At 40.9% G+C, this 17,285-nt stretch overlaps 1 protein-coding gene and 1 pseudogene across 3 annotated transcripts in view; one reads left to right on the forward strand and one right to left on the reverse strand.

Moving 5' to 3' along the window:
• LOC139375612 (carbonic anhydrase-related protein 10-like) overlaps positions 1-13,234 on the forward strand; it is a 296,785-nt gene extending 283,551 nt beyond the window's left edge. For 2 of the 3 annotated variants that reach the window (XM_071117403.1, XM_071117404.1), the window contains exons 8-12: positions 5,186-5,258; positions 6,760-6,914; positions 11,380-11,554; positions 11,935-12,007; positions 13,061-13,234. In XM_071117403.1, coding sequence (XP_070973504.1) covers positions 5,186-5,258; positions 6,760-6,914; positions 11,380-11,554; positions 11,935-11,969 — 438 coding nt within the window. In that variant the 3' untranslated portion in view covers positions 11,970-12,007; positions 13,061-13,234. The remainder of the gene's footprint in view (positions 1-5,185; positions 5,259-6,759; positions 6,915-11,379; positions 11,555-11,934; positions 12,008-13,060) is intronic. The other variant, XM_071117405.1, reaches the window with a different exon arrangement.
• A 310-nt stretch (positions 13,235-13,544) lies between these two features.
• On the reverse strand, positions 13,545-16,839 carry LOC139377127 (snaclec crotocetin-like; annotated as a pseudogene).
• Between the last annotated feature and the right edge of the window lie 446 nt (positions 16,840-17,285).

A 17,285-nucleotide genomic window follows, 5' to 3' on the forward strand; every position in this document is an offset into this window, starting at 1 on the left:
CATATTGTTTTACTTTTACTTCACACATTAGAGAGTACTCTCTAGTCACATCTTGCAGAATACCCCATAGGTGCGTTCTCCAATAAATATGTTCGGAGAGAAAGAAAGACTCCATGCAAATATGTTCAGAGAGAGAGAGAGAGGCTGCATGCCTCCAGAGCAGGTCAAAAAAAGGAAGTAATTTGCAATGTTGCGACGAGGGACATTCATTTATTTTTCATCACTTTGCCACCAAGACATCTTGACAATTGGAATTGTGAGGAGGAGTGCATATGGAGGACGGGCTAGGATGCTGGGGCTGGGGACAAAGAAGGCTCATCTTTAACTGAGAAGTGTGTTCCAAGCTGACTGTGGACACCTGAGTGTTTAGACTGCAGTTAGGGCCCTACAGGACAGCTAAAAGCAACGCAGGCCCAGCTAGCACATAAAGTTCTGAGAACTATATTTTACTTAGAGCCTGGTGAGAGAGAACATGGGTTCAGAGAACATTAAGAAACAGTGTTCATTTGTTGGAATTTCAGTACTTCAGCATAACGTTTTTTGCAGGTTTCTTCATGGTTCTATGTAAAGTCATGTTCTCAGAACATTAAGCAAACACAAGAAGACATAAGTAACTAGGGCTGTAACCGTACACGTCATCATAACAAACCGTTCGGTACGGGGACTTCGGTTCGAACTGTGAACCAGAATGAATACATCATAAAAAAATAAACACTAAGCAGCCTACGCTGCATTGTATGCCATTGCCTCATGAGTAGATCTGAGCTGAAAAAACACTGGACTATTCCATTAAAACTACTACAGCCTATGCACATGTTGCAATCAAAATTTGAATCTTAAATGACCCTTTTGACCCTTTTGTGAGGATCAGCAGGGAACAGTAGATGGCAAGGGGTGGGATCGATAAACCAGATTTGGAGGATCCTCCATTATCGTTTAAATGTCCAGTTTGGGAACATTTTGGATTCACAGTCGATTACAACGACGATGGACAGAGACTTGTGGATGAAAAGTTTATAGTATGTTCTCCACTGCTCAATGAAAATAGCATATGCTGAGTGGTGCATGTAGCTTGTTGTTGATGTCGGCCAATCACAAGTCATCAAAGCACCACTACAGTTATAAAGCCTCTGTGTGTGGCAAAGCAAGTTAGGAGATTATCTCATCAATGGAAGATGGATGTAACCACGCCAGCCCAGGACCTCTACATCCTGCTTCTTCATCTGCAGGATCATCTGAGATGGGGTGGAGGGGTGCTGAGGAGTATTTCTGTCTGTAATAAAAATAAAAATAAATTCTGATTGGCTGGGCCTGGCTGCCAAGTGGGTGGGCCTATGCCCTCCCAGGCCCACCCATGCCTGCACCCCTGCCCAGTCGTGAAATCCATAGATTAGGGCCTAATGAATTTATTTAAATGGACTGATTTCCTTATATGAACTGTAAATCAATAAAATCTTTCAACTTGTTGCATTCGTATTTTTGTTCAGTATAGGTAACATCTTGCTATCATGGAAAGGATAATACCTGTCTATTTGTGGAAAAATCACCCTGATTAACTCTTTAGTCGTATCCCAGTTTCTCTTTGCTTATGGCCCTTCCTACACCTAACGATTTGATTTTTATATTAAAAGTGCAAAAGATATTACATTTTATTTTGAACTCCAAGTCAGACAAAATTAAACGGGCCTATTTATATAATAAATAAGAATTCGGAAGGCAGAACTGATAAGATATTAAATCAATCGACTCACTAAAGGCTTCAGTCATTCAAAGCTATACTTAAATCTGAACTGGTTCTCTAGCAGAATAGTAAGAATGGCTTACCCGTGTTCAAGAATGGCCCTTTTCCCAGATTACAACCTCTCACATTCGGTTATTTGAAAGTGCAATGATTTCCAAAATAGTGCTTTTTTTAAAACAAGCCATGGAAAGTTAGTTGCAATTGCAGTTTAATCCACCAGAAAAGACAGAACAAATATTACAACAAATATTAAAATATACTTATTTTTATTGTAATCTTTGTAAATGATATGATAAATAGGACTAGTGGAGTTGTCACAATGAGGCTAACAAAAATAAATAGAAATGTCTGCTCCATCCAAAATTACAACCAACTAATAGCAGCATTACCGCAAAAATGGAAGAGGCAAGTGGAAGGGGGGAAAAGTAAGGAAGTTCTGTCGGCACTGCATTAAAGACCAAAATTGGTTGAAGAAAATTGTGAAAAAAATCAAGTATACCAGTTTCATTTAAGGACCAAAAAATTGACAGCTGTGCCATACAGATTGCAAAATAGTTGAGAAGAGATTTTCAATGTTCCAGTTCCATGGCACATGGTTTATGTGCCATGGTTTACTGATACAAAAAAACGACGCCGGATTCAAACATTGAGTTTTTTTATTTAAACTATTATACAATATTATTGCAACCAATATGTTATATACAGTGGGGAGAACAAGTATTTGATAACCTGCAAAATCGGCAGTGTTTCCTACTTACAAAGCATGTAGAGGTCTGTAATTTTTTATCATAGGTACACTTCAACTGTGAGAGACGGAACATAAAACAAAAATCCAGAAAATCACATTGTATGATTTTTAAGTAATTAATTTGCATTTTATTGCATGACATAAGTATTTGATACATCAGAAAAGCAGAACTTAATATTTGGTACAGAAACCTTTGTTTGCAATTACAGAGATCATAGGTTTCCTGTAGTTCTTGACCAGGTTTGCACACACTGCAGCAGGGATTTTGGCCCACTCCTCCATACAGACCTTCTCCAGATCCTTCAGGTTTCGGGGCTGTCCGTGGGCAATACGGACTTTCAGCTCCCTCCAAAGATTTTCTATTGGGTTCAGGTCTGGAGACTGGCTAGGCCACTCCAGGACCTTGAGATGCTTCTAACGGAGCCACTCCTTAGTTGCCCTGGCTGTGTGTTTCAGGTCGATGTCATGCTGGAAGACCCAGCCACGACCCATCTTCAATGCTCTTACTGAGGGAAGGAGGTTGTTGGCCAAGATCTCGCGATACATGGCCGCATCCATCCTTCCCTCAATACGGTGCAGTCGTTCTGTCCCCTTTGCAGAAAAGCATCCCCAAAGAATGATGTTTCCACGTCCATGCTTCATGGTTGGGATGGTGTTCTTGGGGTTGTACTCATCCTTCTTCCTCCAAACACAGCGAGTGGAGTTTAGACCAAAAAGCTCTATTTTTGTCTCATCAGACCACATGACCTTCTCCCATTCCTCCTCTGGATCATCCAGATGGTCATTGGCAAACTTCAGACGGGCCTGGACATGCGCTGGCTTGAGCAGGGGGACCTTGCGTGAGCTGCAGGATTTTAATCCATGACGGTGTAGTGTGTTACTAATGGTTTTCTTTGAGACTGTGGTCCCAGCTCTCTTCAGGTCATTGACCAGGTCCTGCCATGTAGTTCTGGGCTGATCCCTCACCTTCCTCATGATCATTGATGCCCCACGAGGTGAGATCTTGCATGGAGCCCCAGACCGAGGGTGATTGACCGTCATCTTGAAGTTCTTCCATTTTCTAATAATTGCGCCAACAGTTGTTGCCTTCTCACCAAGCTGCTTGCCTATTATCCTGTAGCCCATCCCAGCCTTGTGCAGGTCTAAAATTTTAACCCTGATGTCCTTACACAGCTTTCTGGTCTTGGCCATTGTGGAGAGGTTGGAGTCTGTTTGATTGAGTGTGTGGACATGTGTCTTTTATACAGGTAACGAGTTCAAACAGGTGCAGTTAATACAGGTAATGAGTGGAGAACAGGAGGGCTTCTTAAAGAAAAACTAACAGGTCTGTGAGACCTGGAATTCTTACTGGTTGATAGGTGATCAAATACTTATGTCATGCAATATAATGCAAATGAATTACTTAAAACTCATACAATGTGATTTTCTGGATTTTTGTTTTATCTTTCACAGTTTATCTTTTGTCTTTCACAGTTGAAGTGTACCTATGCTAAAAATTACAGACCTCTACATGCTTTGTAAGTAGGAAAAACTGCAAAATCGGCAGTGTATCAAATACTTGTACTCCCCACTGCATATGGGAAGTACAACCGTCCCAGCTCTACACATTGTGCTGCGAAGAGACAAAATCAGTAGATAATTTGTTTTTGGTACTGTCCATATGTAGCTTGTATTTGGTCTCAGGTTCAGGAATGGCTGGAATTGCAACAATGTTCAGGAATTGCAACATTTACCTGGAGTTAACTCTGCAAATAACCCTACTGGGCATAGTCTGAAAAGTCATAGTCAATCGATCAATAATATAATATTACTCTTAGCAAAAATGCTTCTTTAAATTACAATCTGTTAGAAATTATGAGAATAGAACATTTCAAAGCTTTTGTGAAACAGCACAGTTGAAAATAGAAAGCAAAACTGCATGTGTTCTGAGATAGAGGGGTTGAGTGGAGCTGAAGGATGGGACTAAAAACAAACAAAAGATAACTATTGTAACTGTCCATAAAATGTATATAGTATGTTAAAGCAGGAAGTAGAAGCCTAGGTGTTGTTGTCCATTACTTTACTCCAATTAGGGGAGGATAGGTAGGATTAGGGAAAAATAATAGAGGAAACATATATACAATATACAGTATACAGTACCAGTCAAAGGTTTGGGCATGCCTACTCATTCAAGGGTGTGCAAAGCTGTCATCAAGGCAAAGGGTGGCTACTCTGAAGAATCTCAAATATAAAATATATTTGGATTTGTTTAGACCCTGGAATGAGTAGGTGTGTCCAAACTTTTGAATGGTACTGTATATATGGTACTGTATATATATATATTGTATATATATATATATACACACATACATACACATACATATATATGGGGGATTGGAACTGATGCAGACAATTACATTGATAGAAGCCACAATTTATTTGCAGTATTAAAGCTGATCCACTCCCTAAAAAAATAAAGCTAAGTAAAGGTGTTGACCCTCCACATCTATCAACACAACTTGAGCCACTCTTAAATATCACCTGGGCAAGCGCAGGTGAAACGCCTTCCGACTAACACATACTAACTAACAAGGTGACACCAATCGGTGCGCCCAACCTGCTAAAGTGATATACAGTACGTGCTAAAGTCAAACCTTAAAAAATAAATGGAAAAACCGAAGCCTGTAACAGTGACTCTATCTTCTATTGTATTCCAGATTGCGGAGACTTCAAATGCGTTCCTGAATCGAATGTTGAACAGGGACACCATCACAAGAATAACATATAAAAGTAAGTAGAATTGCACATGTAGACTATAACGGAAAACACATTGGAACGTCAAAGAATAGCTACAGAATCTGCAGTAGACAGGTCCTTTCTCCAGAAGGCTACCAGGCAGAGGCAACTAGGGCTGCTGGATAGCCATATTGGAAATGGCTGCTGAGATCATCTGGGGCAACGGTTGAGAAGAGAGGCCCATAATTGGATTAATGGGATTGAGAAGAGACTGAATAAACACAGTGACCCCCAGTGGATTGGAGGTCTCAGAAGCTGTCATAAACTCACACACACACACACACACACACACACACACACATATTTATATATATATATATATATATATATATATATATACATACGTACACACCGCCCCCTCAACCTCAGGAGTCCTCCGGCATACCCTTCTCTAAGCCTGCAGCTCTGCTTGCCCAGGCCATGTAATTTTCAAATCCCTCTCCACGCACCCACACACATGCACACCCACACACACAGCATCCGAATGGAATTATTAATGCCGACACGGCTACCAGAGATGTGTGATAGCGGAGCGAGAGTAGCAGGACTGCAGGAGCAGGTTTAGTGAGGTGGTAATGGAATAGAACATGATTGATGTTCACAGATTAAGGATTGGCTTTTTTGTTTTTCTTTACCTTTCAGGGTGTCTATATCTTACCTGTAGGGTAGGGGCTGGTGAGCATGCTGATGTTTGTTGTTCTAGTCTAGATAGATACGCTGTATGAATGTGAATAGCATCTAAAGTCCTAGTGCCAGTCTACATTAGCATAGAGGGAGCAGCTACTGTGACCTCGTCACAACAAACAAAGTGCAGTTGGCTCCCATTTATTATAAACTGAAACCACAACAGATGACAACATATTGAGAGTGTGTTAGCGGAGTGTGGAGAGATAGAGAGACCAAGGGAGAGATGGTGACAGAGATGGAAAGAGAGAGAGAATAATGGAGAGAGGGATGGACAGACAGAGAGAGCGAGGAGGGGAGAGCGAGAGAGAGATGCAGTAATTCTAATTACATTCCTGACGAGGGAAGTACTTTGCATAAAAGGGGTTTGTGATGCAGTCTGCTATACCAACAGCCTGTCAAGCAGTTGGAGGGAAACCAGCTCAATGTGAAATGAGCAATCTGCAAAACGTGTACATGCAAATGACAAACACACTGGTTAGAGTGGATGTAATGTAATGTGTTTTGAGACTGGAAAACAAATATGTAATGTAAATTCAAAACAAAATTAGCTTGAGAGGACATGAAATGTGATTGATACAAGTCTACAATACAGTGTTCTACAATTCTGGAACTAGGGACCCACAGGAGGTGCAGGGTTTTGTTTCAGCCTAGCACAAATGCATCGAATTCAACTAATAAGTGCTTTGGTTGGACCTGAGCTAGGACACAAGCATTCTTACCCTGTAGCTCTCCAGGCCCAGGACTGAAGAAATCTGCTATGTTAAGATGTTTTATTGAATTCTAACCTGTCTATCTTGCCCATCTCCAGATGATGCGTATCTACTGACGGGCCTGAACATCGAGGAGATTTACCCAGAAACCTCTAGTTTCATCACGTACGACGGGTCCATGACCATCCCGCCGTGCTTTGAGACGGCCACGTGGATCCTAATGAACAAGCCAGTGTACATCACACGGATGCAGGTCCGTCTCTAAAGTAGCTCCTTACTGCTTAGATACACTCTTAGAAAAAAGTGTTCTTTGAGGAGGGAGAGGGTTCTACCAAGAACTGTTTTCATCCTAAGAACCATTTTTTAAATAAAGTGTGTTTACCTCAGTGTTTAAAATTTAACATCAGGAGTTTGAGTAATCTGCTAAATTTAAAAAGATATATGTGAGAATGTTTTAAACTGTACCTATGGGAATATTTCTACAAGAATCAGGTATTCCCATTTTACATATACAGTACTGACATAGTTGATATCTTTGCCATTTCTGTCTTTCAAATAAGTGTTTTCTGTGATTTTATTGTGTAGAGAATAAGAGAATAGCAGGCAGTCTGAGTGAACTAACTCTGTATGTGGTGTAATAACCAGAGATGAGTGTAATTGTGTAATTTTTACTCTTTCTAGAGAAAAACACTCAAATCCACACCCATCATTTTTCAAAGTATGCTTTATTGCAGGTTCATTTTCAGAATTGGTTGTTTCATTATCTGTATTTTTGCATGGACATTGATTGGTTGGTTAATCTTATGCCACACAAAGATAAATAACAGGTACATTTTTATTAACTAATCCAATCTGTTAGTAGTTGGACTTATTGCACCCGTTACTGAGATGGTAGTTCCAGTTTATATGATTTAGGTAGTCTCTGTTAGGAATCTTCTCTATCCTAGCAGTCATTCTGAATGCAGGTTGCGGGTAATTAAAAGTTTACATTGTTGCATATCCTAACTTCGGTTGGATTCCAATTGGAATTACACAACACTTTCAAATCAAATTTTCTTGGTCACATACACGTGTTTAGCAGATGTTATTGCGGGTGTAGTGAAATGCTTGGGTTTCTAGCTCCGACAGTGCAGTAATATCTAACAAGTAATATCTAACAATTCCACAACATATACCCAATACACATAAATCTAAGAATGGTTGTTGTCCTTGATTATCTTTTTGGCCTTCCTGTGACATCAGGTGCTGTTGGTGTCCTGGGGGGTAGGTAGTTTTCCCCAGGTGATGCATGGGCAGACTGCACCACCCTCCGGAGAGCCCTGTGGTTGTGGGCGGTGCAGTTACCATACCAGGCGGTGATACAGTCTGACAAGATGCTCTCAATTGTACATCTGTAAAAGTTTGTGAGAGTTTTAGGTGCCAAGCCAAATTTATTCAGCCTCCTGAGGTGACTTCAGCCAGCATAATGTGACTTGCAAGCCTGGTGTGGCCTGTAAACCAGGAGTTTCCAACCACTGTGATAGGGTATAACTAGGCCTAGAAAGAAAGGCCTTATGATATATGTAATGTATTGTCATAAAAAATTTGCAAATGAATGAGACGTTTTAATTAATGTCACATGCACAAACAAGTACAGTGAAATGCCTTTCTTGCAAGCTCTAAACCCAATGCAGAAATAAGCATAAGGTAGAACAAAAATAGACAAGAAATAAAAAATAACAAATAAGAACACAACAAAGTAAAAAGTTATATACAGGGTCAGTTTCAATACCATATTTACAATGTGGAGGGATATTGGAGTGATAGGGGTAGATATGTACAGTATAGGGGTAAGGTGACTAGGCATCAGGATGTATGATAAACAGAGTATCATCAGCGTAAATTAAGATTGTATATGAGTTTGTGTCGGTATAAATGTGTGTGCATGTTATGTGTGTGTTGGAGTGTCAGTGAGTGTGTGGAGTCCTGTGATTGTGTATTGAGACTATGCAGAATAATGTGTAAATACAAGGGTCAACTCAGTCTGTGTCTGCATTTTGTTTGTTATTTAGCAATGTTATGGCTTGGGGATAGAAGCTGTTCAGCAGCCTGTTGGTGTCATTCTTGTTGCACCGGTACCCCTTGCCATGCGAAAGCAGAGAGAATAGTCTATGGCTTGGGTGGCTGGAGTCTTTAACGATTTTCCGGGCCTTCCTTTCACACCGCCTGATATAGAGGTCCTGGATGTCAGGGAGCTCGGCCCAGTGATGAAGGTCAGCGTGGCGGAGGTGATGCTGCCTACCCTCATTACCTGGGGTCGGCCAGTTAGGAAGTCCAGGATCCATTTGCAGAGGGAGGTGTTCAGTCACAGGGTCCAAAGCTTGGAGACAATGGTGTTGAACACTGAGCTGTAGTCAATGAACAGCATTCTCACTTATATTATCTATGTGGCTGAGGACAGTCTGTAGTGCAATTAAGATTGCGTCATCTATGGATCTGTTGGGGCAGTATGCAAATTGCAGTAGGTCTAGGGTGTCTGGGATGATAGAGTTGCCATAACCATTTTGATTACAGATATGAGTGCTACAGGGCGGTAGTCATTGTGACATGAAGCCTTAGAGTTCTTGCGAACAGGAATGATGGTAGTCATTTTAAATCATGGGGATTACAGACTGGGACAAGGACAGGCTGATCTCTGCATGCTCTAAGAACGTGCCCCGGAATAGCGTCCAGTCCCGCCTTGCAAGGGCTGACTTGATTTAATTAAAGACCTTACTCACATCAGCCTCGGGGAGAGAGATCACCCAGTACTCTGGTTCGGAGGTTTTTGAATTTGTCTGGTAGAGAGGCATCGTTGGGCAGATCACGACTGGGTCTTCCTTAGTAATGGTGGACTGTCGCCCCTGTCACATGCGACTGGCATCGGAGCCTGCGTAATAAGATTCCCCTTTATTCTTATATTGTCTTTCTGCTCGTTTGATGACTCTGCAGAGGTCGTAGCAGGAATTATTGTACTTGTTCCTGTCCTCAGCCGTTGTCTGTGATGGCCCTGTGTGTGGTAGCCCTGCACTTTAGTTAGCTTTTCGATGTTAACGGCGGAGTCTTGAAACATACAGTTAAAGTTGGAAGTTAACATACACCTTAGCCACATGCATTTAAACTCAGTTTTTCACAATTTCTGACATTTAATCCTAGTAAAAATTCCCTGTCTTAGGTAAGTTAAGATCACCACTTTATTTTATGAATGTGAAATGTCAGAATAATAGTAGAGAGAATTATTTATTTCAGCTTTTATTTCTTTCATCACATTCCCAGTGGGTCAGAAGTTTACATACACTCAAGTAGTATTTGGTAGCATTGCCTTTAAATTGTTTAACTTGGGTCAAACGTTTTGGGTAGCCTTCCACAAGCTTACCCCACAGTACGTTGGGTGAATTTTGGCCCATTCCTCCTGACAGAGCTGGTGTAATTGAGTCAGATTTTTAGGCCTCTTTGCTCGCACACGCTTTTTCTATAGGATTGAGGTTAGGGCTTTGTGATGGCCACTCCAATACCATGACTTTTGCCATTTTGCCACAACTTTGGAAGTATGCTTGGGGTCATTGACCATTTGGAAGACCCATTTGTGACCAAGCTTTAACTTCTTGACTAATGTCTTGAGATGTTGCTTCAATATATCCACATAATTTTCCTCCTCATGATGCCATGTATTTTGTGAAGTGCACCAATCTCTCCTGCAGCAAAGCACCCCCACAACATGATGCTGCCACCCCAGTGCTTCACGGTTGGGATGGTGTTCTTCGGCTTGTAAGCCTTCCTCTTTTTCCTCCAAACATGACAATGGTCATTATGGCCAAACAGTTATATTTTTGTTTCATCAAACCAGACAACATTTCTCCAAAAATAATGATCTTTGTCCCCATGTGCAGTTGCAAACCGTAGTCTAGCTTTTTTATGGCAGTTTTGGAGAAGGGGCTTCTTCCTTGCTGAGCGGCCTTTCAGGTTATGTCGATATCGGACTCGTTTTACTTTGGATATAAATACTTTGTACCTGTTTCCTCCAGCATCTTCACAAGGTCCATTGCGGTTGTTCTGGGATCGATTTGCACTTTTCGCTTTTTCTAGGAGACAGAACGCGTCTCCTTCCTAAGCGGTATGACAGCAGCATGGTCCCATGGTGTTAATACTTGCGTACTATTGTTTGTACAGATGAACGGCATAATCTCTCCTGTAGCATAATCTCTGATTCTGATGACCATTTCTCAACAGAGCGAGTCTCAGATTCTTCCTGTTCGAGCTACTGCTTTTAAACAGAAAGCGGGAGTACGGAGTTATGACCTGATTTTCCAATTGGGGGACGAGGGAGGGCCTTGTATGCTTGCTTGTGGGTAGAGTAACAGTGAGGTAGAGAACCCTCTGCAAAGGGTTCTACCTAGCACTAAAAAGGGTTCCACTATATGGTTCTACTTAGCCATTTTTTTAAGAGTGTACATAAGACTGTCGGACAGCAATTCTGTTCCTTCACATTTATTTTTCTCCCAATAATACTGAAATAAAGTCCCTTTTCTTAACTTCTGTTCCACTCTCTTCTCTTCTTTTTATTTCTCCTCTGCGCTGCTCTGCTCTGCATTGCTCTCCTCTCCTCTTGTTCCTTCCATTACTTACTCTTCCTTTTCATCTTCTTTACCCCTCTTTTTGTTCATGAATCCCCCTTCCCTCTCATCCTCTCTCCTCTCCAGATGCACTCCTTACGGCTGTTGAGTCAGAACCAGCCGTCTCAGATCTTCCTGAGTATGAGCGACAACGTTCGCCCGGTTCAACCGCTGAACAACCGCTGCATCCGGACTAACATCAACTTCAGCATGCAGGGCAAAGACTGTCCCAACAACAGGGCCCAGAAGCTCCAGTACCGAGGTAAACACTGCTCAAGTCCACCCGCCACCGCCATTTTGTTAGTAATGTATTTAGGTCCGACTAGCAGACACATACAAAATGTCGGTGAAGGAGTCATGGACATTTACCTTACTAACTACCTTTACTAATTTTCCATGTCTGCTTGTGGCCCTCAAAGGTATTAACTACCTGGAGCATAGTCTTAAGCCTTACATTTTTATAGATTTTAAAGAGTAATTGTACATTACTTATAGTGATATTATAGCAATATTTCCAACACAAGTGTTGGAACGGCCGAATGTGTGAGCCCTACTTCATAACTACAAAGCCAGCTCAGCATCTCAGTGTTATTCAGGGACTCTGCATGCAGTCTGTTTACCATCTCCTCTCCTCTGTTTCAGCCAATATATCTGGGCAACTGCTGCACAAAATGTGAATTTTACACCTGAAGCGTAAATACAGTGAGGGCAAGAGGTAACCCCCATTATTCATTGTATTATTTTTCCAGGATCTACTGTAATGTAGCCAGACTGTTCTTTTCTCTTATCCTCTTATCCTCGCTCTCAGATGAAATTCTTATTCTGTGCAGCAGTTGTTGAGAGATTGAAACGCACACACACACACACACACACACACAAATGTGAGTACACATACACACTTTTACCCACACACATTTACCCACACACACACCCCTACTGTACCCTTCCAACCCACCCCCAGAGAGTAAACAGAAGCAGTACAATAGCAGCAGGGCTGTCTCGTCTTTAATTACACTAGTTGTACTTGTTTAAATATGTAAATATCTCCAAGGTGAGGCAGAAGGGGAATAAAGTATCATTTAAATGGGAAATAGATCTAATTGGTTATTCATCTAAGGTTAAACCTTGAAGGCAGAGGAAACTCAGCCCCCTCACAGCTAGGTCAGTGGGCTAATTGAATGGGAAATGTGTATTGGGATGCTAGCAGAATGTTAACAGATACTGCAGAAATTCTGTTATTTAGCATACATTGCTAATTTTAACATAAGATAATAAGAATTTGGTGGGTGCTTATATTTGTTCTAATTCACACAAGTGAATTGGAAATGTGTTTTTTGCATACCCCAACTCTCCCTGAGACACTCTCCCTGAGTGGAGTCTCAGCCAGAGTCAAATGGACACCATTTGTATCTCTGTGGTGCTGGGAATAAAATGAATAAAAACACTACTTGACCATTTACTAATAGAAATGTCTCCCACACTTTTTACATATACACATGGCATGTTCAGTGTTTCATGGTCAAGGTTACTTCATTTACTTTACATGCATAATTGTGTCTTCCGCTAGAGTATACTATTTTATTGATAATAATCCTAACAATGCATTCTGGTCTCAATCCTAACAATGTATTGTCATGTTATGATGAATATTATAAAAGCTTCTGGGTAGCCAGGATAGAAAGGGTTCCATGCTAGATGTGTATTTTGTGTAAAGTGCATATACAGTAAAGTTGTGTTGTTCTCACCCTGTCCCTCTCCTCTCTTTCAGTGAATGAGTGGCTGCTAAAGTAGTCTCCCTTGGATGAGCACAGAAACAAGAGTCAAAGAAAGACCGAAAGAGAGAGAGAGAGGAATGAGAGAAGGAAGAAAACAACTGGAGTCCGACCAAGGCTGCATCCCATCTAAGATTATTTCATGGCATTGTAAAAAGAGAAAAAAGAAACTGAACATAACCAAGTAAAATACTTTGCGTTGCTTTGCAAAGAGACTACTACTTTTCATACGTACATCGACAACTATTTGTCCAACACATGCTAACACACCCACCCAGTACAAATATATCTATTACGAAACCCGTTTTGATACTGATACTTTTTTGGGAGATAAAAAAAAAATAGTTGAAAACATACAAGAACACGGAAGCATTTCTTTCGTAAAGCCTCTTCACATGAACTGAGTGGGACTTTTAGCCTTTGTACATAGACACCTTGCTACCAGGGGGGGGATCTTAAGGACTTATTAAGACACTGCCCCTAGTGGCGCAGACAGAGAAGGTATGCAAGGCTCATAGCTGCATCGTCATCACCGTCACCTACAAGGCATGCCGACTGCAACAACCCAAGAGAGCGAGACCTTACATTCTTGCCTTGTAACAGTAGGTCATTACAAAAGGAAAAACGGGAATGGAGCTTCTGTCTAAGGGATGAACCGATGCGTGTCTCGGCCTTTGTTGTACATAGTATAATTATCAGTACTGCTGAAAAAGAAAAATACAAAAACATTTAAAAATATATTAAGAGGATTAAAAAAAAAGAGATGACAAAACTTGAGTATTTTAAACGCTTGGCACACTGAATTCTGGAAGCAGTTCTGAGCTGAAGCCTTTTCTTTCAGTTTTATTGTTTACAATGGTCATACACTGTGTTTGAGTAATGTTATCAGCCCAATAAATGTGTCTGGAAAGTTCACTTTGGAAAATATGCTTCACTTTACACTGTTGTTTCTATGTGCTTATTACATTGTTGCTAATGTACCGGGCTTTGTGCCAAGTTATTCAATGGTGTTAACGTGGATAAGCTGTGCACATTGGTGAGCGAGCAGACCGGTCTCAACTACAGCAAGAAGCTATACGTCCTCCCCCCTCCTTGTTGATGCTGTGCGTGCTGTGAGTATCATATTTCTGTCTGACGTCTTACACAAGGTACCAGACAGCTAACAATCAAGCTAGTACATAGGAAATTATACAGTGATATGTAAAACAGATTGGCCATGCCTTAGAAAGGTTAATGCTGAAAGGTTTTATTCAAAGAGATGGGCATGGAAGCATTGAGGGATAATCAGGATGACACAATTCCACCAATTCTTTCAATATTCCACAAAATAGGCAAACCATTAACAATGTTCCCTCAGAGTATTGAGACTAATTTTACCTGTACATGCAACACTATCCTATCTGTGTTCTTAGATAAACAGTCGGTTGTGAGTTAGTAAGGGAATTGAACTGTGGATAAACCTTTAGTGGGTGCCTCAATGGTTAGTAGCTTAAGGCTAGTTACATAAAGAAAACAAGATTGAAAATGCAATTGTAGAATCAACCTGACTAACTTTCTGTTACAATTGAAAATGGCAACCAATGATAATGTAATTACCATTATATCACTTTTTAATCCTCAAACAACTCAACGGAGTTTGCGTGCGATAACATAAAATAAAATCAGAGTATGTTGGCAAAATCCCTTTGCGCTCTCACTCTGTGTGGATGGTGTTGGACTCCTCTGTCATCTTTGACTGCTTCACCTGTAGCGAATCTCACGGAGACTAAGGTACAGCCACTCACACTTGTCATCGAAGCCCTCGGCTCCTGTAGAGGACAATGACCTTGTTAGTCTCAGAGGAAGACAACAGAAGAATAACTACAGCACTTCACTGAATGAGACAGATAGGAAAATGACAGATACCAATATCTTACTTTGAAGTTTGACAGTGTTTATACACTCACTGCTTATTATGTATTTGTTCACAGCCTTCTAAGGTTTGAATCCCAGCTTAAGTGTCACCGTGCAAGAACAAGTTTGTAATACTGACCTGCCTGAGAGTTCAGTGCCACAGTGTCTTCTCCCCCACTGCTGAGCTTTGACACTTTTGGACCAGAACCATTCCACAGATGATCCATCAGTCCACACAAACATCCCTTCCTGTCAAGAAGAACAGTTCAAAGTGATCAACTTCTTGTTGGAGGGCAGTAGTAACATATCTAATGTCCAAATCAAAGAGATATGAAATAAGACCAATCTGAGAAAGTGCTATTTGAGTGTGAAGGTTGTTCTACCTGTGCCATATTATTCAGTCCTACCCAGGCATAAGCAGAGAGGTTCTGGGTCTGCTTTACCATGGAAAGAAGAAGCTGGTATTCTTTCATTCTGTAGACAGCAGCTAGGGTACCGCCATCTCACTTACAGTAATTCTAAATAAAGAAACATCCATGTTTACATTGATTTTGTACAAGCTTTGACTATGTAGAAATTTGATCATTCTAAATGGAAGACCAATTTTGTTATTTTCAATTCACTTTCAAAACGTCACTGAAAATGGAAGTAATTTGATCATTTGATGCTCTGCAAGTGAGACACTTACCAATGCTTGCTGCCATCCCATTTGTTTCTACACCAATCGGTAGCAATGGGGTATCTTGCTATCAGGTCCAGTACACACACTTGGACAGATATCTGGAGAGAAAAAAAACATATTTTAAATCCCTAGCTCAACACATAACTAACAGATTAGAACAGTCAGTTGAAAATACCGTCTGACAACTCAAAATAAACTGGATTCAAACGGGATTGACCATTAGGGTATCGCAATGATGATCATGGGGGATTTTGGTGGACCCCATTTCCTAGAAGGGTGAGAAGGACACAGGCAAGAACAGACACAGTCATGACTCCCACGATGATGGATAGAAGATGGTGTTGGTCCTTTGGACTTCTATTGCAGTTCTTCCTTTAAACACAATGACACCAAAAAGTGTATTACTCAGAAAAATGCTAACCTTATACCAATGGTCAATAATGGTGGTGATAGTGTGATGGTTTGGGGATGCTTTGCCGCCTCAGGACCTGTGCAACTTGCCTTAATAGAAGGAACCATGAATTCCGAATTCGGATCTGTATCAGAGAATTCTACAGGAGAATGTCAGGCAATCCGTCTGTGAGCTGAAGTGCAGCTGTGTCAAACAGCAAGACAAAGATCCAAAACACAATCAAGTCTACATGAAAATGGCTAAAAAGCAACACATTTAAAGTTTTGGAACTGGAGACCATATGTAGTCTCAATCGGAAATTACCTTTGAATGGCGCATTGTCCAAATTCCCAAATCAGATTGAATCCTTGCCAAAATGTAAACTTTTTCTGGCATAGCTCTGTTGATGTCTCACTTTCTTTCTTTTTTTTACAAAATGTATACGTTCTTATAAAGTCATAAAGACCCTCACAAGAGTCAGAAGTAAGAAACTGAAGTGTCTTCAACCAGAAAGTTTAGAATATCTTGTCACTCAAAATGTAAGGCCTTACAAACAGACATTGGGGGAAGTACCACTAGGGATATCATCTGCAAGTCATACCATTGGAGAAAGTAATGATTGTGATCTGTAATGTCATTTGTATTTGTATTCATTAAGGAACCCCATTAGTTCCTGCCAAGGCAGCAGCTACTCTTCCTGGGGTCCAGCAAGATTAAGGCAGTTATATACAATTTAAAATATTACATTTCATAACAATTTTCACAACACATTACGTGTGTTCCCTCAGGCCACTACTCTACTACCACATATCTACGAAGCAAAATGAATGTGTATGCGTGTGTGTGTGTGTGTGTGTGTAGAGTGCGGGTCTTATCATGTGTATGTGTGAGTGAGTGCCTGTGTGTGTCTCTCTTCACAGTCTCCGCTGTTCCATAAGGTGTATTTTTCATCCTGTTTTTTAAATCTGGTTCTACTGCTTGCATCAGTTACCTTATGTGGAATAGAGCACCATGTAACCATTGCTCTATGTAGAACTGTTTGCCTCCCATAGTCTGTTCTTAACTTGGAGATGATGAAGAGACCTTTGGTGGCATGTCTTGTGGTGTATGGTAACATGGTAACATGACCGAATACAAACAGTGCAGCTATTCCCTCCGCAAGGCTATCAAACAAGCTAAGAGTCAGTACAGAGACAAAGTAGAATCTCAATTCAACGGCTCAGACACAAGAGGCATGTGGCAATGTCTACAGTCA

Source organism: Oncorhynchus clarkii, chromosome 20, assembly GCF_045791955.1.
Source record: "Oncorhynchus clarkii lewisi isolate Uvic-CL-2024 chromosome 20, UVic_Ocla_1.0, whole genome shotgun sequence".
In the NCBI taxonomy this organism is placed as follows: domain Eukaryota; kingdom Metazoa; phylum Chordata; class Actinopteri; order Salmoniformes; family Salmonidae; genus Oncorhynchus; species Oncorhynchus clarkii.